This window comes from Lates calcarifer, linkage group LG20 (genome assembly GCF_001640805.2).
Source record: "Lates calcarifer isolate ASB-BC8 linkage group LG20, TLL_Latcal_v3, whole genome shotgun sequence".
In the NCBI taxonomy this organism is placed as follows: domain Eukaryota; kingdom Metazoa; phylum Chordata; class Actinopteri; family Centropomidae; genus Lates; species Lates calcarifer.
The window spans coordinates 17,403,641-17,428,471 of NC_066852.1; the positions used below are offsets into that span (position 1 = coordinate 17,403,641).

At 40.3% G+C, this 24,831-nt stretch overlaps 1 protein-coding gene across 1 annotated transcript in view; it reads right to left on the reverse strand.

Annotated features, from left to right (window-relative positions):
- Nucleotides 1-24,831, reverse strand: part of stk32a (serine/threonine kinase 32A) — a 63,518-nt gene that overhangs the window by 9,937 nt on the left and 28,750 nt on the right. Inside the window, exons 6-11 of the mRNA XM_051078870.1 lie at nucleotides 16,431-16,468; nucleotides 10,482-10,571; nucleotides 8,603-8,706; nucleotides 6,170-6,286; nucleotides 4,075-4,200; nucleotides 2,271-2,399 (exon numbers count right to left, since the gene is read on the reverse strand). Coding sequence (XP_050934827.1) covers nucleotides 2,271-2,399; nucleotides 4,075-4,200; nucleotides 6,170-6,286; nucleotides 8,603-8,706; nucleotides 10,482-10,571; nucleotides 16,431-16,468 — 604 coding nt within the window. The remainder of the gene's footprint in view (nucleotides 1-2,270; nucleotides 2,400-4,074; nucleotides 4,201-6,169; nucleotides 6,287-8,602; nucleotides 8,707-10,481; nucleotides 10,572-16,430; nucleotides 16,469-24,831) is intronic.

Genomic DNA, 24,831 nt, shown 5'->3' on the forward strand with positions numbered 1-24,831 from the left:
AAACTCATTAATCTGTATAAAACCTATCCAAGAATAGATAACAACCTGAATATTTCTTATACATAATAAACATAGTCATTTATTGTTAATTTTAGAATGACTGTATTCCTTGTCATGTGCTTGTCAAACAAAAACAGCTGAATATTATTCACCCTGATTATAGTCGAGCTGCGCTAATCAAATGCCTAAATGTTACAAGAGCAATGACCATTTGGTGATTTAATTAGAAAATGCAGGCTAAGAGAGTACAGAACCATTTAACTGACTTAATGTTAGCTTCCTTTAGTCTGACCATATACTGTTGCTTCATCTATCTCCATAAACATAACAAATGTGTCCCTGAAAGGCTACTATCATTATTTCATTAGAATAGGAGACTTCCTCTTTGTCTACAAGGGGCCAAGGGATGATGAATGTTGTCTGGCTGCACAGTGAGATATCTCCGGTATATACAACACATCGACAGGTCTCCACAAGCAGTTGTCAGATTTTATAAAACATGGTGCACTTTGAGCCAACTCAGATTTCTTATTGCTAGCTGGCAAGGTATGTGCTCTAGAGTCTAGACCAAACAAACTGCTTCACTTCTATTAGAAAACAGTCCCACAAACTGTTCTAATGTGCCAGAAAGTGGGGAAAGGGCCAAGCTCATTGACTTATGAATGGCCGGTTGTATGTGTGTGCACATACTGTTTATGTGATGGCATTTTTCAGTGATGCAGCGCAATATTTTAGGATGGTGACTGGACCCAACACACACTATTGCACTATTGCTGATGAAAGTACTCAAATTCTAATAATGGCCTATTTGATTCTAGTTAAAAGCATTCATTACCTGATCTCTATGAACTTTTACTGTCTCAGTAGAAAAATCTAAAGATTCAGAGTTGGACAGATGCCTGAAATTCAGCGTGGCACTTCCCTGTTGTACTGATCAGTTGACTCTTCTACTGTAAATACATTTCGTATGATAAACAGGCCTGGATACCTGTTTTAAAGTTGCATTACTGCAATCTCTCTAGTGACAGGAAAGCTGGCAGGAAAGTGTTTTAGTGTTGGCTCCAGTCCTTAATGTAGGAGTAGTGATTCTACCATTTACTGCATCTCTTATGCACTGATAGATTAGTGGAGAATAACTCAGGCCAAGTAGTGACACTGTCTGTGACTCAGGATGTCACTTGTGACAAATGACAATTTAATTGTTGATTGACAGATTTTCATATAAAAAAAAAACATCTTATAGAAATGTAAAACATTGTCCATGAACAGCAGACCAGAGAGCCATATGTATATGGAAAACATATTTAAAATTTCCGAAATGCTGCAACTAATGAACATCAAAGTCTTTTTGTTTTGTGTATACCCTTAGACGAAGGCCTTGCTTGCAGAGGAGCATTTGACCTTTCTTGTCACAAAGGTTTCCTCCAAGCTTTTCAACACTTGGTCCTATTTGGACTTGACATGCAAGTAAACACAAATCACCTGAGGTCTTTTAAGCTACAGTTAGCCTTGAAGCAAAGATGAACTGCTGTTCAGCTCCCACCACCGCACTAGACCAAAAATAAAATCACTGCTGTTGGTCGTAGCTCCCTAACCACATTCACTACCATAATGTCTGTGAGTGAGCATATGTGTGTATATGTGTGTGTTCCTCCCAGGTCTCACTTGACCGGGTGATCAAATTAACCTTTCAGTGCTTTCCTCTCTCTTTTGTATAATCACCCAGAGGACAACAGCTGATTTATGTAGACTGAGTGAGGGACTGGAAATAAAATTTTAAAGGAGCCGGGCGATTGCATTCTCTGCCTTCCCTACACGCACAGCGGGCAGGCGGCACATTTATTCTGATGAAGGTGAGGGAGGACAAAGCTCTGAAATGTGTCCTCTGCGCTCTTAGTAGCACTCCAGACACATTTAAAAGACAAACTAAGCAGCAAGTTATCACCTGTAACTGGGCCAAATGCAACCAGCGGTCAGCTTTCTTTAATGAATAATGATGAGCACTGAGAGGGGGGGACACCTTCATAAGAGTCATGATCTACGACAGGATAAACCAACCTAAAAAATTTTGAGGAATACTGATTAAGTTAAAATAAAAAGTATAGTGTATAAATTATATATGATCTGTAAAAATATTTTGATAAAATCAAACCTATGATAAATGTCTAGTATTTCTTGGTTACTGCTTTCAAGTGGTAAGTTTTTGAACAAACCCTTTTCATCCTTCTATTGTAATGTGTACTTACTGTGTTTCTAATTGAAAGCCTCACCTGTGGGGACCCATCAGATCCCTGGTCCCTGGTCTTTCTAGCGAGCCTTTTCTTCTTCTTGTGAAGGGGTTTGGACTCTAGGATCATTTCCTCCAGCTCAAACGTAGGGTCACAGTTTAGCCTCCGCCTCTATAGAGAGACACAGGCAACACACACAGCCATCAAAAAAGGTCACACTGTTGCTATCGTGTTACGTTCTGCAATAGAATATAATACAATAGGATATAATAAAATGTGATACAATACAGAATGATGCAAAGCATACTTTTACATAAAATTTCAAGCCCTGAATGGCAGAAAGCCAGTGAAGACAAAGCAGAGATGCGAGGGAATTTGAAAGCAAAACATAAGGGCTGGGTTCTCCCTTCATGTTCAAACATTAATAGTCTGTAAGGGGCTAAAGACAGAGGAGGAGCCTATAATTAGATAGAGAGACGCTGTCAATTCCCCATCGATCCTCTGTGTTTTTACTCCCGCCGCTCGGGACACCCACTGCTCTGCAGTCACTACAGACTTTTACTGGAATTAGATAGAAGTCATTTAGTCATCTCTTCACTTGCTACAGTCATTATTCTGCATTTATTCAGCTCTGGCACTCAGCAGTGACAGTTATTGTCACCTTGCTGCTTCACTAAAACAATACAGGATGGTTTTTGTATTGCTTGATCATCGCATTGGAGTGATTGACCGACGAGACAACTATCTAATTATGATACTTCTTGTTACTGTGTCTGAATCAATCCATCATATCATATGAAGCTAACAGACTGGCACTCTAGTTACATTAGTTTTAAAAAAGTAATAGATGTAGTTTGATTAAAGTATTTTAATGACCGCTATTGTTAATTGCTAGTTTTTTTCTAATGGCAGTTCAGTTGTATGAGACTGAAGCAAATTAACTGTTAGGTAGGATGTCGACATTGCTGGCTCTCATTCAGACCGTGTGTGGTATTTACAGTTACCAGCTTTGAAATGGGTTTCAGTAAATCAGGGCAGCTTCTTTAAGAACCTGACACTACAGAGAGACAGCACATCAGCTTGCCAGCCAAGCAGATTGGAGGCAGGAAGCCTGACGATATTATTACATGTGAGCACTATCTCCACCCAGCTACAATGATCCAGAGCCCACCTGTAGATCTGCAGGGAGACATGTAGCGGATTTATCTGCTTTTGTCTGTACCCCAAGAGGAAGGCAGATGTATATTGCTTTGTCTTATTTTGCATCTGTCCACTCTGTCTGGATGTCTATACACTCCATGGGAGATCCACCTCAGCCCAGCAGAGGGTGGTGTCTACAGCTTAAAGAGGAAAAATTGGATGAACAGTGAGTGGCTCTGGCTACGTCTTTGTTTCCTCCCTACATCTTTGTCCTCTTAGGGGAATTACTGGTGTGGGGATAAGGCAGAGGGGAGGAGGGGTTTCAGGTATAGATGACATTATTCTGAAATGTTTTAAAAGAGCAAAATCAAGTTATTATACTCTGACAAAGCTGCAAGGTAGTTTGGATTAAAGCATCCACAGATGGCTTATTCATGATCTGGTAGTTGTTTATTATTGTTACTAATTGTCATTTTGGTTTTAAAGCATTAGCCATGCTGTATTTTAGCAAGGAAATAGAGCATAGATTGAAGCAATTGTGGTGGCTCTGATTAGCAATACAATATATATATGTATATATATATATATATATATATATATATATAAATTCTATCCTATTCAGACGTGAGGCTTTTGTTGGGTAGCATACTGAGGCAGTGCTCTTGTGTTTTTTTTTCTTTTTTTTTTCTTTTTTTTGGATACTCACATTGGGAATAAAGCCTGGAGGAAGCTGTTTGCTGAGAACAGCGTCCCAGTTGACGTCTGACATGTAGTCCAGATCCTGCAGCTCTGCTAGACAGGAAATGCGCTTCTGGACATCTATGCACAGCAACTGAAGGAGACAAAAGGATTAGCATAAAGCAATTGTCCATGGGGAGGCATGGCTGAAAAGTTAGAGGCAGAGTCCCACTGAGACATGAGCACATGTTTGCCCTTAAGGATGTGTCTGAGAATGAGGATACAGTGACAAAGGGGTTGGAGGTGGAAGATACTGGGAAAAGGACAGGAGAGGGTGGGTTGAGGGAGGGAGGAAGATAAAGAGAGACAGAGGGAGGGGACAGAAGGAGAGAAAGAGAAATGACATACATATACAAATGGTGATGGGGAGAAATCAGCAGGTTGTGAAGTGTGAAGGATGAACGACAATTACACTGAACACGGAACTCTGCTCTTACATTCTCACACACACTCTCACACGCACACTCCATTTTTCTCCCTCATACACACACACACACACACACACACACACACACACACACACACACACACACATTTACACATGCGACTGGAATGCCAATGAGGTACAAGGAGTCTGAGCACGAAGCAATGCAACAGTTTGACTGCAGTGGATTGCTGCCAAGACAAAACCCAAATGCTACAGCAACAGTGTATCTGTTAGCTTTGCAAGTGGCTTAACTGTGATGTGGAAGAATAGACATCTGATAGTTAATTATGGAGAGACCGCTGAGGTTTAAGAATAGGCTAATTACATGAAATGGAAAAATGTACATTCTAATTATCGTAGAGTTACACTCTGAGTCACTGTTCTTCACCAACAACACACGTCCCTGATTTTTAAAACTCGAGCATTATAATTCTGAGGCTGCACTGCTCACCGCAAGATTTTTGATGAACAAATAAACCGCTTGTATACAAAGTAGGGCTGCAAAAATGAAACTGACCGCCTAATTAAGATTCTGTAGATGCTTAAATGAGGTGCTGGTGTCAGTTATGGATAATTGTCTTCCCACAGGAAATAAATAATTCAAAAATGAGAGTAAAATCCAAACTCTAACAAAGTAGAGAGAGGTCTATCTAGATAGGCTAGCTAAACTTGAAAACATTAGATCCATGTCTGTGTGTATTACTTACATAGGTGCATATCTGTATTTACAACAGGATCACCTGGCAGTCAATGTGTGTATGATGTTTGCTGATGTCATGCTACATCTGAATATTGTAGTGTTAAGTGTTCAATTTTGCCACTGCCAGTATGAGATGCGCAAGTTTAAAAAAATTAGACTACAGTACAGTGGAGGTTTGCTAGACCTAATTCAAACAACAATTGTGTTGCACAAGGTGACACTCGCATTCACCCACATTTGAGAGAGATTTGGCATACGCTCAAAATTTCAAGGGGGATAGTCATTTCAGATGCTTAGTGCCAGGAAGTGTGTCTGTTAGACTGAGTGAACCTGATGTCACTGTAGACCGAAGATGCCATGTTCACTTCTCAGGAGTGGCATACATGACAGTCAGCGTCTGCCATAGTGTATTCTCATGGGGGAAAAAATCCAAAACACTGCTGAAATGGTAGTCGATTAGATGTGCGATTGATAAATGACTATAGATTCAGAAACAATTCAGACAAAAGGCTGGAAAAAAGGCTGTACTTCTTAGGAATCGGGTAACATCGATGAACCAAGAAAGCGGTTTGCTGATTGAAGCATGTAATAAAACCAAATGTTTCTAGGAATACAGAACTTTAATGGAAGTTTTGTTGATTTGTTTTCCCGCTCTAATGGTGTACAGCAGTGGTAACAAAATGATTAAACTGGCAATAATGGGATAGTTTAACCCTCTTCAAGTCTCAAGTCAATTATTGAAATGACACAATCTAACAAGTTTAGAGAGGAAAATCACTCTTACATTGATATCTTTTCATTTTTCTTTTTTCCAGCTGAGAAAAGTTAGGTCATAAAGAAGGTCATAGTATTACATGAAAAAGTGGCATAAATGCACACCATCTATGCCTCTGCTCCTACAGTATATTCTGCATTATGCACAAGCTGCTCATTTACCTTTCTGAGAAGAGACTTCATCTCCAAAGACCAGCCTGCTGGGTAGCTGGGGTGGACCTTGTGGAAGGTCTGAAGGATCTCATTAGCTGGTGTGCTGGATCTCATCACATATGGTCTCTGAGGAGAGGAGAAGAGAGGAGACAGTATGTTACAGACAGCTTGTATTCATAGTCATGCGCTGCCTGGAGGAGCTCCTTTGATAAAGTATGTGTCTTAAAGTTTGCTTCTCAGTTGGCCCTCTCTACTCTCTCTCCCTCTGCCTCCTCTCATGCTCACCTTCTGTGAACCTATTCCCTGCACTGATAGGGACGAATGACAGAGGAAACAGGAACACAACTTAAACCCGCTCCCTTTCAGTGTAAGAGTTGTTTTCTGTGGGTCATAAAACAAGGGAAAGCCTGAGAGTTCTTCACACTGGTACTCTGGTACACTGGTACCTTTTCAGACAGAGAGACTCCTTTCACTTGAGCTGAAGAATAACACTGCAGGACCAGGCTGGTCAGAGGTGGATGACCCTTTCCTTTGCGTCTTTCTTCAAGAGTATTTGTTTAAAAAAGAGCGACGGCATAAATGGGCAAATATTCTGTTTTTGACTTCTTCTTTGACACTTTTATTGTCATCCCTGCTTTGTCAGATGGTTCAGAGTGTAGGGAAACATGGAAGATGAAGGAGAAATGGGAGCGACACGCAACCCAGGTGGATCCTACGCCATTCTTCAAGTTTTATTATGGTGTCTTTCAGATGCATGATAGCAATTACATTCCAATTCTGCAGATGTTCCCCGTACAGGGCACATACAGTATAAGTTGTCAGATGTTGAAAGTCAGATGGTGGATGAGGGAGAAATTGGCTCATGTATTACAATATATTTGCATTCTTTTGTAAATGTACAATGTGTTCAGTGTTCCTCCTCTGGGACTGGAGATGTTTCATCTAATTTAGAATAAAAGAAAAAAAACAGAGGGTGGAGGAGGAGAAACTAAATGACAGTGATTGATTTGCAGTTCTGGCGAGATGCTGAGTTGGTTGGATCTTGTACCTGCCACCTGTGGTCAGGCCAGGCAGGAAAGCACGCTGAGTTTTGAACGGTCTGAAAGTGAAGCATGAATAAAGTGAGAAGTGGTCAGAGCTTAAGAGAGAGATAAGATGAAGTAAAGGCCGAGAAGGAATCGAAAGGTGCCTGGAGCTGGGTACCAGTGAGCTGGCTGTCCATTTCCAATAGCCAAATAATTCTCCACATCCAACAGGCCAGTTTTTACTGCCCAGAGAGTGATTTGTGATTTATAGATGGATGTTGAAATGTGGCAGTCAGAGAAAAATGTGGAAGAAAACCCTTAGAAGACAGAGGGGATGATGTGAAAATGAATTGTCTGGGAGAAGTTGATGCCTGTGTACGGAGAGAGTGGTGAAAAAAAGTCTGAGGCAGGGATTTTAGAGAAACTTCCAAAAAGTGGAGTATGTGAGAAGAAAGAGAGAAATGGGGTTTAAGTCTACAGTGTCACTCAAAAGTAATAGAGGGTGTGCTCTCTGAATGAGTGAAGGTTGAAGAGCACTTGAAAATCAGAGAAGGATGAGAGAAGATTTAAGGTATTTTGCTGTAGGTAAGATGTCACTTTGAGGCCAGACAGAGGACAAAACTCTTGAGTGAGGACTAAAGATATTTCAGTGGGCGTAAGCTGTAATTGTGAATGCATTTCAGAAAGCATAATGGAAAAATGATGAGACAAAATAACTGTCGACAGCTTTATGGAGAAGGGTGAGAAACGATAGCGCTGAAATGTCAGGAAAGGATTTCAGGGAACTCTTCATGACAGCTCCAGATCAATTTCAGGTGTTCTGGGTCCTTGTCATTGTAGGTAGAGGTTACCATAGTTTGTGTGATCATCATCCTGAAATATGAGAGGAGATTCAGCAGCTGCAGTCTGACTTGAGTCGAGAGTGAACTGTCTGCTCTGTGGCTCGGCCTGATAGAATGAGGAGATTGCGTAAAAACATTATATCCTGTGTTTATTTCCATGACATTAGAATTAAACTCCTCCAGATGGGACCAGCAAAGAATTAAATAATTAATACTTTAAAAATCAATTCCAATTATATGGCTCTCAAAATAACTCGGGATTCCATTTTTTTCATTCTCCTGCAGCGATTCGTCTCACACCGTGACTAAACATTTAAACATCTTCCCCGCTAAGGCCAGCTTAACTGCAAAATTCAGTTATGGCTTCACCCTCCTTTTGTTTTGATGCGGCTTAGGACCCACTGTATATCTGCTTTCCTACCCACAGGACTTTTCTGGCATTCTCTTATAGGTGTCGTATGTATTATTCACTGCAGTTAAGTGTGCCAGGCCACGCTGAGGTGAGTAGAGATATGGACAAGGTGGTAGTACTCTCTTGCTCTCTCTCCCCGACTCTCCCTCCACGTCTATGTTACCTGTCCTCTTAGTAGCTCGTAGGCTGTGATGCCCAGTGACCACCAGTCAACAGAAAAGGAGTAACCAGGGTGGGACCCCTCAAAGGTCTGGAAAAGCTCAGGAGCTGACAGACAGAAAACATACAACAAAATTAAATGGAAGTCTGGTGTGGGATGTGTCTTGTATCTTACTAGTAAAAGTCATGTCTTTTTGTAATTCCGACATAGGCCTTTGTTACATAGACGATCCATAATGGTTCTATTCAGACATAGCATGCCTGTTGCCGAGAAAACTTCCACAGTGTTTGGCGCTGAATTGTGATGGATTTTAAAACTTATTTTGCTGCAGAGGCTTTATTTAATGACCACTGTCAGCTCACGGGACACTTGCTCCCTCTTCCCTGTTGGCATGAATGAAAACTGAAGTAACAGTGAGGTAAACTGTGGATGTTGGGAGTGTATACCACATGCGTTGAGTTTTTGTTGTGGTTCCACAGTGAAAATCATTTAATTATTGGGATCAAATTTGGAGCCAAACAGATGTGTGTTGCATTCACAAAAGACCTTTTTTTTGGAGACCTTATCTCTTATATCCCTTATCTATAATTATGAGAGAGTAAGTCATAATTACACTGTGAATGCAATGTGCTTCTGTAGCCTGGCAACATCTTTGTAATTAATAATTGACTAAACAGGTTCTCTGGGAGGTTGAAGCTATCAAATCCCTTAAATTGGTTAGTTATGTATTTCCTCCCTCCTCCCTGGAAGTGAATAATCTTTTCTAGGGAAAAGGCTGTTCAGCTGTAATCTTGTTCCAAATGGTCAAGATGAATTTCCATCACTTATCCAGGAACACCCAGGAACATGCTAACACACACACTCTACTCCCTCATGGTAGGTTTGCGCTGCCATCTTGTTGAGGAGGAAAAAGTGCAGTTTGTCTACTGAAGCCTCTGAAAAGGAGGGGTGTTCCTTTTTCCTAGAGAAGCCATGAATTATCTACTACATCACTGAGTGTTTGCCTGAAATCTGGTCACACGTGGTTGCAAGATCATTCTTTATCATGAACGGATAAAAACAGACACACAAACAAAACACGTGCACAAACCCATCTTGAGCACAGACACATAAAGGACACACAAAAACATGTGCTGCCACGTCATTCATATCACCCCATCCCCTTAATTCCTATTAGCTCCTATCTGATCTGAGCTGAATCTACATCGATTCCAATCACTACTGTATGCAAGAGTCACAAGGAGGACGACTGCAGCTGTGCTGAAAAAGACAAAAACTACTCTCAGGTTTTGGGCTCATGCACTAGAATTGAATAAGAATATACTTATTCTTATTCATGAATATTCATGCAAAAATGGAGGGAATGAGCTGATTATTTGTTACTTAAAATGTTTCATAGACATTATTTAAGCATTAAGCTGCCTAAGCTTCTAACATTGACAGTGTACCTTAACAACAAAGTAGTAACCATTTATCAGTCAGTAAGTGCTCACATGTTTTTAGCTCTGTCTCCTTCTTGGCCATGGAGCAGACATTACTGACAAACTCTGTGAACTTGGCTTAAGGGGCTTTAGGAGTGAAAATATTTTATGTTGCATCATACAGGAGCATTTACTTTTTCACAGATCTCAAACTTACTTCTCTTTGGTTGTATTTTTCTTAATGTGTCCCTCAATCCATCCCTTCATCAGTCATGTCATTAGTCTTAAAATTGGATTAGTAAACATACACATGCTATCTGGAGTCTATATATGCTATTTTATATATTAGTTATCTGTGCTTTTTGTGAGTTAAAAGCTCATAATTTCAAACTGTTTTCTCAAACTTCTGTTTGAAGTCCCCAGTGTTTAATACTCCTTTGGTCAACCATGCATTTTCTCACCCATGTACGGCTTGGTCCCAGCTATGGACGTTGCTTTTAGGTCGTCTTTTACAATGGCTGCAATGTTGAAATCTGTTAGATGGACGTGGCCTGCATAAAAAGCAGAGATTGCATTACTTCAAAATGACACAGCACAGATTTTAATACACATTTATACCCAGAGACTGCAGAGTTCTGTTTATGGCATCAGTACAAACTGTGTTTCCCTTTTAAAGTTTAAGCTTTTTCTTTTGGAATTAAATTTACCCACAGCTTACAGATAGCAGGTGTTCTACTTTGTATGCTGCTTATGTGAGTGTTAGATATGCAAAAATGAGGATCAAAGGAATTTTAATGTACTACACAACCTGCTAAAATAATCCCTTTTCTTTATGTGCGCTTCTGATCATAATGCTCTTACATTGAAATTATTAATTATTAAGGCTTTATTGATAGAGTGAAAGTTGCATGTTGTGATATTGTGACGGGGTGGAGGAGCAGACTCAGCGGTTTCCAAAGTCAAATCATTGACCTGTGTCTGACCGTGCTGCAAGATGGCCTGGAGTCTTTGCCATGCACACTGAGCACACACTAATGAGCTGAAACTATGTGTGTGTGTGTATGTGTGTGTGTGTGTGTGTGTGTGTGTGTGTGTTTGTGTTTGTGTGGGAGAGTTTTTGCCGCAGAGTGACTGTTCGGATGAATGGATATCCCCAGTAACCCCACAAACACATGCAGTAAGGCCACCTACACAAAAGCTGCACAGCCATACTGTACATAAAATTTAAAAACAGATAACTTTATGTGAATATAAAGCAGGCAGGAGGTGGCCAGTCAAAGAGAGTTTATTTACACAAAGACAAATTTACACTAAGAACTGCCAAATCAAAGCTCTCCACATAAAAAATCTCTTCTTTTCTATTCCCTCTACTTCTCTGCAAGTTTTAATTTACTATGTCCTCCACAAAACTCCTATCTTTTTTCTGCTACTTTATGCTCTTACTTCTTTATCCCTCAGTGCTCTTAACAGTTTGAAATATACTTGCTGTATTCAAAGCAGTGGTGTGTGAGTGTGGCTGTGTAGTGATGCGCAGATTGGGTGGTGCTGATATAAAAGCACAATTTTTAATGCAGTCTGATGACTGTCAAAGGTGCAGCAGGATTGAAATGTCAGTTCAGATTTTTTAAGTGGCAGTAAGAATAGAGCATCTTTCATTTTTTCATATTTAATGATGCCTCCTGTCTCTGTCACACACTTATCTCTCTCTTTAAAAAAAACTTTTCTGTCTTCTTCTCTCATAGCTTTGCAGAAGACAGATTTAGGACAGGAGTTTTACACAGGAGCCAGCGGGAACAAACAGAAAACCATTATCACAATCTCACCATTGGGCCAAAAGTCTCTTGTAGGCCAAAAAAAAAAAGGACAAATTTTGAAAGTTAAACCAAAGAGATCAGGTCAAGACAGCTCCACCGATCCACTGACCACTGCTTGCTCAGTTTAAACTGTTTTGGTTTAGTCTGGCGTAAGGAGCAGGACAGCCTCATGGTTTTGGTCTGCTTCATTATTACTAGTTATTAATTAGTTAGTTAATTAGTTTATTTTTCACTATTAATTATGTAATTTGTAGTGCTGTTTGTTTAGTGGTTGGGCAGATATGGCACTGTGTCAGCTGATCACAACTGTCAAAAATAAATTATAACACAGTTATCAAATCTGTGTATTCCTTGCTTTCATTTTGAAGTACCATGTTCTGCTGTAGAGTGACTAACTGGAGTCTGCTTGTTACAAAAATGGAGAGGAAGCTAATCAGTCTTGACTTTTCCTCTTTATTTTTTTAATTCATTTGATTGCACTGAATACAGCAGAATTAACTGTTGTTGCAGTGCTATTAATGTTAATTGTTTTTTTAGCTTTGATTACAGTTCTGTGTTACATTTTATCCTGTGGATTTTAATCTGCTGTTGCACTGTTTGTGAGATAGCCACTTCACTCTACTCGTGTGTGCACTAAATGAAGAGTATACACATAGTTCAAAACAATGCTATTCCCTTGAATTCAAATAAAATCTCTTGCTCTAAAAATCTATAGTCGGTGACTGAGATTAACCCGTTTGTGTGTAGTCAGACTGTTCCCTGCCTGTGTGAATGTTTTAAATGCGTGGTGGCTGAACAATGGTGTAGCGGGTTTCCTGGTGGCTTAGTTACCTAACATGTTTTACTGGGATTACCTCCTCAACTGTTGAGGTTTGATCCTTAGGTTATGTCATGCTGCTGCATTTCTATTCTATTTTTAATTTCTCTTTGCTTACCATTACCTCAAAACACCCTCACCACTGATGACAACTACATAACACATAGTGTGCACACACATAAGAGTTTACTAATAACCCCAATGTATATGCCTGTCAGATTACTTTGTTATGAATGCTGTATTTCCACTGTTTGCCTTGTTATCTGTTATCTATAAAATGATAGCCACTGTGACTTTTCCAGTTGAAAAAACTCTCCTTGTAATATTATAAACCCCTGTGCAGAGTTTTACCATCTGACAGGCTTTCAGATTCATGGATCCATTACTCAAATGGCACTTGCTGGATGATTTTTAAATCTCTCACAGGTACCTGTAGCAATCTTGCCCCTTGCATTTTTATTGCACCACTGTTTTCAGTCTAAATGCTCTCTTAGGCAGAAGTTAGACACAAGTTCTGCACACTATACCAACAGCTACCAACAAATTTGATTTAATAGAGCAACATTTTGGTCTCACAGAGATGGTCTGTTATTGTTAGGTGACACTAGCAATCTGCAGTTAATTTAACACTTATTTTAACTACATCTCAACTCATTAATTACAGTGGCAGCTGTGGCAGCTATTCTAAATTATCATATTAGTAGAAATAAATGACATTTATAAATGACATTTATTTCTACTAATCATCTCTCATTATTGAACCAACCCCAACAAAACCAGAACATGCACTAAAGTAACAAAACTGGTTCCAGGTTTCACTCACTCAGTATAGTCATCTAGCTAATGTACAGTAATCCTGCTTTGTAACAAGGGCACAGGGATGGTTTCACTTATGTGTTCACAAATACCTGAGACAAATAATGTATTAACTACTTCACAAGGGTCAATGTGCCTAAACACTATTGTGGAATCTGATTTAGAACAAGAGGCACTTGAGCTGCCAAATCATATTGATGAAATAATCGCCATAAAACTTTCAGTCCCCAATTATGCTGATGAAGTCATCAATTAAATGAATGTATCCGTTACTTAGCCGATATTTCCATGGAAACATGCTTTCTGTCACATAATGTGTTGGTGGAATTGATATCATTTCTGCGTCTCAAAGCAGGAGGCAGGTAAAGTAGCCTGAATCACACAAGTTTTCCTCATTATATAAAAAGTTCTTGAGTTTCTATCATTCAAATCACTTTTCTGTTTGTCAGTACTATATTGACTTGTATTATTCTAGAAAGGCTTCATACTATACTACTATATACTACCTTAAACAGTATGAATGCTTCTTTCTTACTTTGGTACTCACAGTATCCCCTCTAACATACCGTCTGCTTCCATGAGCAGCACGTGTGCATGCTCCTGGGGGATAACCTAAACAGTGGCCCACTTGGAGCTTCTCTAGCATCCCGGGGCTGTGCCATTTAACAAAGCGACATTGCATGTGCATGAGTAAATTGTTTTTTCTCTATATGAAACGGCTCCCCAGAGGAACACAGGGCAATTCCAGCTTGCAAAATTGACGTGGTGTGCAGCCCCCCCCACTACCTCCTGTTGTTTCAGACTTCAGTGGAGAAGTAAACTACAGGTCTGCACAGAAAAAGCGAGTGTGGGCAGAATGCATGAGGAGGAGGGGAATGCTTACTGAGTTTGAAAGGACACACATGCATACAAAGAGAGAGAGAGAGAGAGAGAAAGAAACCACAGGTGAATGTGTTTTGTCCTGTGGAAATCAGGCTGAGGATGACAAAGCTGGCACTCTCCTTCTCCTCCCTCAATCCTTTTGTTTTGTTCTTTTTATCTATCCTCTTCCCATATCTCCCTCTCTTTGTCTACCTGATTCTTCTTCCTTTTGACAAATCTTTCTTCCCAGAAATGTTTGCACATCACTTCCCTCCCTCTTGTCTTATTATGGCTCTCCCTGTTTGTTGCGCTCTTTCTTCCTTTCACCCCACCCCCCACCCCCCGGCCTTTTTCTTTGTCTGCTTCCAGTTTGTTGCGACAGCAGGGCTGCCATCCCACATATCCCCTCAGCTCCCTTGAGCAGCTGCCCGGTGCCCTCTAAAATCTCAGGACTTTTGTGGGTGTGTGTGCATCTGTCAAGTGTATGTGTGTACAGTATATGGTTAAAAGTATATGGGCCCTTTTGCTCTTAGGCTTTTCATAGTTAGGACAAGATCCCTTAGTTCCAGTTAAGGGTAATCTTAATGAAGCAGTATAGTTAATTATTCATTAACTTAAGTATCACAATATACAATTTACAATACAATTTTATCAGCTCTCCCTTGTCTGGGTCTATAAATATAAAAAATAACACTTCTGTTATGCTCAAATTTCACTCAGATCATATGACACTGTGAACGTAATAATACATGTTGTTTGCTTTGTTGGTCAGTGCCAGCAGAGGTGTTGTTCAGGTGGTGCATATATAATCTGTAATATAATCTGTCACCTCCATCACTTGAACCTAGTGTGAGTTCATGACATTATTCTTATGTGCAGTCAATCTGAGTACACAACCCAACAGATCGACATGCATTTGAAGCCGACGTTTCATCTTATGTAAGATCATGGCCTGTTTCTCTGTGATGGGAGATCAAGTGTAAGTCCTCCCTCAAAGGAAGAGCTTCCATCCTGGCCAAATATTGTTGTTTTTTCCCTTCTTCTTTTTGTCATTTTTCAACATGGCAATGCCCGCGCATAAAGCCATGTCCATAAGGAAAGTTTTCCAGTGGTCAGCCTCAATAATGCTCTTGAGGGCGAATGGGAGGGAAGACCCTGATGCCAGGTTTCATAATCTTTTGGAAAACCTTCTTAGAAGAGTGGAAGATGTTTTAGCCCATGGTTTTGTCCCATTACTGTAATGTATCATGTGTTGTACTGTTACAAGTATGTCTGTGTGTTTCTCTAGGACAGATCATAACATGATATACTTAAATATTCCTCTTGATTAACATATTGATGAAAGAATTTACAGTCTCTCTCAATGTTGCCTTGATTTACAATTGTTCCCCTCCCTCTGGTGCGCGCACACACACACACACACACTGCTCTCTCTGTCTCTTTTCTCATTGTGTGTGTGTATTTGTGAGAAACTGACACCAAAACCTATGATGAGACTCAGTCAATCATTCATAACAGGATTTTCCTTTACAGTAAAGAGTAGACATGATGAATAGTACCCTGTCCTCCACACTCCTATCACATCAGTCCATCTTATCTCAGTCCATAGTTCACAAAAAAGAAAAAACAAACAAACAAAAAAAAAACATGATGGAAATGTCACAGTGCTTTAACCAACACAGTCTGACAATGAAGACCGAAAATTAAATCAAGCTTGTGCTCTGCTTCTCTGTGTTAGTTAAAATAAATTAATGCATGACTTATTTTACATCTTAGTGCTGCGAGGCCCATCTAAGTAACGACTATGAAACCTGCCTCTGAGCATTGCAGCGTCTTTGATGTGTGCAGAAGTGATCCCAGAGGTTGGAGGTTCAGTAAAATCCTCAGTCAGAAGCAGTTAAGTCTTGAATTTGGGACACTAAGTCAAGTCAGGTCACCACGTGAGTCATGTGAAATTTTATTAACATATGCAAAAAATAAAAAATAAAAATAAAAATCTACAAAACCTAATAAAATCTTATTGTACAGTTTTTGGATTTTGAATTCCAACCAGTCACTTCCATATGAATTAACTAAAAATATAATCAGAAAAAGGCTCTTACCATGTTCATCCAGTAGTATGTTGTCAGGTTTGATGTCTCTGAAAGGGAAAATACAGCACAGTGGGATTAGTGTGTTTTTTTTGTGTGTGTTTACATGTAGTGAGTAAGATCAGGCACAGTCAACATGTCATTTTTGTATAAAGTTCTGTTTTACAGTATTGTTTGGAGAATATGCTAAAGTGGGATTTGCAAAATCAAAACAGTCTTGAAATGTGCTTTTTAAACTTTTGGCAGTGTGTGTGTGCGTGCAGATATAAATGTGTGTTTTTGTATTCCAGTACCTCAGTGATAATGGACTTTTTGCCTTAACTCAGTGTAACTCTAAATGACTATTTTTCACATTAAAAGGCGCACATTTTCGTCAAGACAGTTTCATCATGAGTCAAAACAGATGTGACTAACTATTTAGAATAAAGCTACACCGCACTGCCGCATCTGTGGGTGTGAAACAACAAGACTGGTTAGTTAATTAGTTGATGGAGGAGGCAGGAGATGAGGAGTTTTAGTGCATAAACTTGAACATGACTTCACAACAGCAGAGACAGATCAGAAAAAACTCAAAGAAATTGTTTTTGAACTAAACAACCTGCTTCATTGTTTTGCTGGAACATTATGCATAATTCCGCAAACTTTTGTTGACATTAGATAAGGATATAACCTTTGACCCTATTAGAGGAGCTATTTAACACAGCATCAAAATGTGTTAAATTAGACCAGTGTTGTCAGACTAAGATGACGCCTGTGGTCTGTGAACATTAGTCACCGCAGTCTCATCACATCATCACACATTCAGCCCCATAAGATTCACTGCCCATTAAAAATCTGCTTTAAAGTAGTAATCTATAAAATCCTTGACTTGTTGTTAATAAGCACACTTGGCACTGGCGTTTCTGCATTGCACTTCCCACAGTTCACCTGTAAATAAAACAGTGTGGGTGGTACTCTGATATCTTATTTAATACTGATGACATTTAAGTTTCTGTAGGTGGCACTCTCCTCTTTGTCTGCCCTGCAAGGGAGGTTACATTGCTCATATTAATTACCCAGTTCTTCTACTTACCCTGAACAAACCTTTTTTTTCTGCTGCTGGAGACTGAAAACATTTCCTGTACGCCACTGTAATACCCACAATTGCCTGCACACAACATCAAATGTAAAAGCTTCCAAGAGGTGACTCGACAGAAAGCTGACTCACTATTGTGTTGAATCATTTCGTTCCAGTGAATGGCAAAAATGGACATATAATACCTCAGATCGAAACTTTCAGATGGCATCGTGTTGCACCAGTGCGTACCAGGTGTGTGTGTGACGAAAACAAATGAATATCTTAATGCATTTGAGTGGGAAGAGGGGACAGCAGGTTAAGCTGTGGGAGCACATGAGACACCTGAGAAGAGGAACAGGTGTAAGCTGAGGCTCTTCCCACAGCTCCTGTTCTCATCTTCTGTTGTGTTTTCCCTTTTGCTCCCATTTTCAAGCAGATGTTTGTTTCTCTGCACCTATTTTTTTTTCTTTGATGCCACACAAATCCAAATGGCATCTAGAAGCAAACAGTTACTCCACATTGTGCCTGAAGCCGACTCTGTCCTTGGGGAAGGAACAAAACTACCTGTATACTAAATATATACTGGATCTGGTCGTAAGACTTCAAAAGTTAAACTAGAGAAAGTTCATGAGGAAAATGGATTTCATAAAATACAGTACAAAGGCAAAATTCTACTTTACTGGGTACAGTGAATATTTTATGTTGCTTTCCCTTTTTCTTAGCAAATATTTACTGAATCAATGATTTCTGAAGAGGTTTAAGCCAGAAAAATGAGCAATTAGTCAACCCAGAATGTGTTTTGAAGCTCTGTATTTCTGCAACAGAGCAACATTTTCCATTTTCCATTCAGCTATTAATGTCTTTTTTTTGTTGTTGTTGTCAACAAATGTACCTTTACAAACTCTCCTCATGAAAGTAATATACTGTGGATGGTCCATGAAATATTCTGTGACCACAGAAAGTGAATGTTAGGGAGAGGAGGATTATTTTTAACAATAGATTTCAGAAGAACACAGTGACAGACACCAGTAACAATACCAAGGTCCCTGATGACAATCAGACACTTCAAAGAACAGTTCGGTGCCCGATGATGTCCCTTCCGGCCATTATTTTAATTCAAAGCAACATAAATTCTCCTCTTTTTCCTCATTGTCACTGATCTTTATCTGTCCTTGACACTTTAGCTCTCTTTCTTTCATACTGTAACACTGTCTGCACCACTGAGACCGTTCCTCAAATCACACGTCCTTCCATATACGTTTTTGCATTTCACCTTTCTTTGTCTCCACGGCTGGCCACTCACACAGATTTTCAGACAGACATGAACTACCACACACACTGTTGGGACAGTGTCAGACAACAACCACCCTTTCCTAAGACATACATTATGAGTGTTTTTTCATCCAAACAGTACATTTTGTGATGCACTTGTGTGGCTGCAGCCTAAAACTAAAAGAGTGGAAGGGTACAGAGTGTTCTCGGTCTCTCTCTGTTCTCTCGTCTCTGGAACGTATCCCCACAGATTTAAAAGTGCTTTGAACTGGAGAGACGATATTCAATATTCAGCACCCTTCTCAAATGTTCCATTTGTGCTCGATGATCAGTAAATTTCTACACTCTGAAACTGACATCAAAATGACAGAATGAAGACATTTGTGAGGCTACCTATTGTGTGTACATTAGGAGGGATGGTGAAGTCACAGTAATTTTCTTAGGTGGTCTCCACCGTGTGTTTTTGACATGGATTGATTTAACCAAGAAGAGGAGGGTGGGGTCATGCATTTTAGATGACATTTTGTTGGAGACACCATGCAGATTTCCAGGAAACAACATGGGCAGCTGTAGCAGCAACAGGAATCTGCAGTCTGCAGTAAAAACTTTGATTTACTGGCAGAAAGGCATCCATGTATTTTGATGAATCACAACAGTATGGGAACTGCAGCACTGTAACACACACACATCTTCTTTTTGGTTGTCTCAGCTGACAGCCAACTCATTGTGCATCCTCAGTGTTAGACAGTGAGTGTCTCCTCTAATTACGTCTACTGCCCTGTAGGAACCCAGCAGTGTTTAGCATATCAAAGGCCACGCTGACCGGTGTTTTGTGTGCATACGTGTGTGCCGCGTGCGTATGTGTGTTTCCGCGGGCACACAACCTGTAACACCGGAGCTCAGCTCTGGGGCAGACTGAGCAGCACAGGCTCAGGTGGAGGCGAGAAAGGTCGGCCGTGTAACCCTTAATTAGCTGACATTTGCCTCAAAGGCTGGCACTAAGTGGGGAGAGGAGGGAGCATGTGTGGCTGCTGGCAAAAGCAGGGCTATAAGTGAGAACAAGGAAGCCTCTTTTATACCTAAAGGCCACACTGCCGTTGTGAAAGCCACAGGACAAGAAGGGGCCGAGACAACTGGCAGGAGAGATAAAGCAAAGCCGCGAGCCTCATTAGGGGCGTGGTAAAAGACGAGCTGTCGAGGTAGAGGTGATGATGATGACCGTGACTGACTTGTTCTTCTAACGGTGGACATTAAAGAGCAACTTAACCCCCTGTTTTAGCTCTCCTTTCACACTTTCAAACACTGCCTACAGCTGTACTTCTTGTTTGAAACACTAGCTAACATTAGCAAAGCTTCAGTGGCTAGCAGATGTGGGTGCAAGGCACCCACCGTAGTGTGGTAGCAATACTTGATTTTCCCAGAATTAGTTGATAGATGAATAAAGTAACTATATATACAGTAATAAAACCTGGATTTTTGGAAAATTTACATTTTTATGATAACAACATATATTCACCACCTTTCCTAAATAGTCATATTGTAAATAGGGTTTGGCATCAATTGTTTAAATACAGGAAATAAGCATTTTGTTTCAAGATATATTAAAATTCCAAAATAATGAGATTTGTTTAAACAAAACAGAACAAATGAGTAGTCTCAGACATCCTCAATGGGCTCAACTCCATATAAATACAGGTTTTGCTCTAAAATAGTAAATATTTTATAAACCTCGGAGACTTGTGAAGCCTATTTCAACAACCACAATCAATACCCCCTGTTTCTCAGTTGTCCTCGGTTTAATGATCCATGAATTAAATTCTATTTTCCTTTCACAAATGCTGACATAAAAGAATTACCCAGCAATTACCAAGTAAAGTCTTTCTATCAAAAATAAGATGATAATGAAAAGTAGGTCAGACGGTTCTGTAATGATGATGTCTGGGGGAGAGAGCAGAGCTAATATTCACAGGATATTTTTTCCCCTTTTACTCACCACTGAATGAGACTTCAGTTTACCTTGTCATTAACAGTTTTTTTTAAGACCACAGTCTTGCAGCCACAGAAGGCTATGAATTTGATTATTGTTGTTAGAAATCCTTAAACCTCTTCAGCAGTGTTCTGCAGAGGTCATCTTGGTGAAAAGTTTCAGTGATACACTTTCCCACTGATTTAATTTCACTTCTTTTCCATGCAGTGTATACTGGATTTACTGATTTTTATGTTTTTAAGTGAACTAATCTGTATGAATCACAATTATTTTTTTATAGTAAAAGAAAGGTTTGAGTTGTTGCCTGCTCTTTGCAGCTGGCAGGCTTTCCTGTTTTTATTAGCTTTGGTAACTGCTATGCATCATCTATGAGACCCAGATTGGTCTCTCGCAGCCACGGTCACACCAGGGCTATGTGAAAACGGGACTGCTTGGCTAGGTGATGCCTCAACCATCTGCAAGCGTTTGCCACTTTGAATAGGATGCTTTCAGAGGTGACACAACAAAGGGGGCCTATGAGATGAAACAATTACACTTCTCTGTCATCTGATTCAGATGAAAAGTGACCAAAAAATAAAAAATAAAATGTTGGGAAATACTCAAATCAGTTCAGCTTGTAGGAGTGACTGACTGTGTGGGCACCTGGATTTGTATTACTGCAGCTTCTAAAACCAGAACCTGCACTGTACTGTATGCTGACAATCACGAAACTATGAGGCAGCAATTTGTAATCATCAGTTATTCTTTGTCACTGCTGTAGTACAAGAAATTGTTACTCTTTTAGGTGCACATTTCCGAGACTGATTTTCAGATTTTTTTTCCTCTGAGGAGTAAAAAGAGAAGAGACATTATGATAATCCAAAGCACTTTACATATGAATTGACAGCTGTGTATGAATCACTTGGCCAAAAAAATAGAAGAGACAGAGCTACAGAGAGGGAAATATGAAGTAGATGTATAAAATATATAAAGATCAACAAATAGGTGGAGAGAGGGTGATAATGTAAAAGGGGTGAAAAGAGAGAGATAGTCGGAGATGCACAGGCCAGACTGAGAGGGAGGACGTGAACTGCATCACATATTTGTTGAGTAAGGGAGATAAAGAGTTATTGGAATGAATAGGGATGGGGGAGGGGATAGTGACGACTGTGGAGAAAACAGAATGTATTGTGGTTCTCTGTGGGAGAATTGAGAAAATGAAGTGGAGAGCCAATGAGATGACTTAGGCCAGAAAGAAAAAGAGGGGAAGAGATATAGAGAGCCAAGGGTAAATGAGGAGGGTGAGGGAGTACAAAGAGCAAATTGAACAAGTTGGGTAAAAGGAATGAAGTGAGCAATAGAAAAAAGGGAAGACTTAAAAATTTGTGGCTTCTGAGTGAGGACAGATGAACGGGCCTGGGAGAGCTTGGTGCAAACTGATCCCTTCAGCTTTTCTCTCGGTTGACTGGCCCTACAAGCTATTAGGAGGATCTAATGGCCTCATTACACCCTGCTATCAGAGGCAGAGGGGTAACTGAGCCCTGTACCTGTTCATACGATACTGCACTGATACTGGAGCGGGCCTACACACCTGAGAACGGAGGCTTATTACACACACACACACAGATCATGCAGCCATGCACTCAGATCATCCAAAGAGCTCACGAAAAATAAACGTGTATACATGCATGCACAGGCCAAAGAACAAAGAATGCACACACACACACACACACACACACATGAGCAAGTAAAGTAAGGCACTATCTTCTCCATTAGACATAAAACAAACAAACTATGAGGCTTGTTCTGATGATAGTGACAGATGATTAATCACACTTATTGTTAAAATCCCAAGACCTTTTCTAATAGTGTCCCAGCTTTTGTCATTGGAGCACATTCAGATATCTTTTTACCTTGTAACATTTAGGGCTTGGTATTGTCTGACAGTATTGTACTATTGCTGATATAATGCCTGCATTTTCATACAGAAGCCAAAACAATACTTATTTTCGATACTATAGCATATCTGGGGGCTATAAACACCTTTCTTTTTTTTTCCATAAAACCAAAAAAAAATTGGATTATGTCTGACATTTTTCTGTTTTCTGGCTTTGGGCAAAATGAAAAAATAGTTGGATTGTTCTCAGCTGTGTAAGATCTTTAATTTAGTGGTTTTCTAGTTAAATTTCTTTTCAAAATTTCCAAAAAAATCAAAAAATCAAAAAAATCTGTAGCTGCCACAGTGAAATTGGTGCTACTGGTTTTCTGGGCATAGATTGCTGGCAGTTTAATCAGAGGCTCTTTCATGGCTCTGCTGCTTTAGTAGCTCTCATCTCCACTCCAGAACAGAAGCAGAGAGCTGTTGGAGATTGTGCCTCTCCCTCTCTGTCACAAAGCAGAGTGTCCACAGCTCGAGTCCACTGCTCGACCACATCACGCACTCAAAAACACACAGTACACACACAAACACAGCCAATACGCAATTTGTGTATAGAAATACACAGGGACACAGAGTCAGAATCCCTCAGTTTTAAGTGCCCACGCCCACCAGCCACTGAGGAGCGAGTCAGACAGCCGCTGCCTTTGAACGTGAATTGAAAGCCCAACTACACCCACAGAGGCCAACAGCTCCAACCCAGCAAACTGCTGCGTCTCTCACTCACCCTTTCTTCTCCCTGTTAAAGAAAAGCAGCTCTGACAAGTGTGAGAATGACACAGGTGTACACGTGTATGTGCCTGTCGCAGTGTTTACGCACATGGGTAAACATTTTTTGTGTGCGTGTACGTGTATGACAGTGGCAACTCTTGAGCAGAGGGATGTTCATTCCTTATTCATTAACACATGCTGAGTGTGACTGGTTGACAAAGTCAGGCCTGACAAGTCCCCAGTCTAATTTGGAGCTGATTTTTGGGAGACGGAGAGTGCCGAGCAGACGCTGAAAGCAGCCAGTCGGCACTAAAAAGCCAAGGCCAAAACTCACGTCACAATTACTGGTGATGAATAATTCACCATGTCAGAAACATTCAGGGAGTGTTGCCAAAAAAAAAAAAAAAAAGTCAGCTCTCTCCACCCTCTCTGCGTGGCTCTTTGATTCTGTATCTCTGCCTTTATCTCCCTCTTTCGGTCTCAAAGTCTGCCTCTCAGACTGCTTGAATGAGCCACTCTCTGCCAACGTCTCTCTCCTTCTTTCTCCCACAGAGAGGCACGTGAGTTAGATACACAAGCCAGCTATTAGTGATCTTTTTGGAGCAGACTTGCTGGTAAACATTCTATCATGTTCAGAGCACAAACCTCCTCCCGTCGGCTAATCTACCATTGTGAGCCGGGTTGAGCTGTGGGAGATTTTCGACTGCGATAATGCTTGATTCACCATTTTGTGGTGGAAATCAGAGAGCTGGCACCAGCTGGCACCTTAATCTGCATTTATGAAATATGAGCGTATAATTTCTCCCACCCACCCTCCCTCCCATCCCTCATGGTTCTTCTTTCTCTTCTTCAGCTGGGAAATAAAACATTAACACACTCCATGAATAAAGAATACTTCACTTGAAGACATGACAAACGCTCGCCATTTCAAAGAGCTGATGGAGAGTAAGAGTAATGACTTAGTCTGCCTCAATGCAATCTGCAGTACTATATAATATCTCTTCATTTTAGGGACCATCCATGAGGAGACCCACTGAGACTGTTCTTTCACCTTCAATTAACCAGATAGGTGAATTAAGACCATATTCCCCTTTGGTAGCTTGGAAAAAGGCCTCTAGAGGAGAAGGGGATGAAGGAGCGAATAAATTATTTGAAGGAGAGATATGCCTTGTGCCACTCCCTCAGAGAGGGAGAGTGAGACCCTGAACAACCTAGGACTTAAGAAATGAGGATGAGAGAGAGAAAAGAATGGGGAAAAAAGAAAGTACAGTAGGTAGAGAAAATAGCACAAAAGGGAAAAAATGGGAGGAGCAATACTGAGTGAGAATATGGGGGAAAGGTACTTTATACTGTTTGTGTTTGTGTGTGTGTGAGAGAGAGAGAGGGAGGCAGAGGAAAAGAGATGAGGGTATAGAGATCAGAGCTTGCAAAAGAGAATCCTTGGCTGAAATAGGCTTACTACTGCAACAGT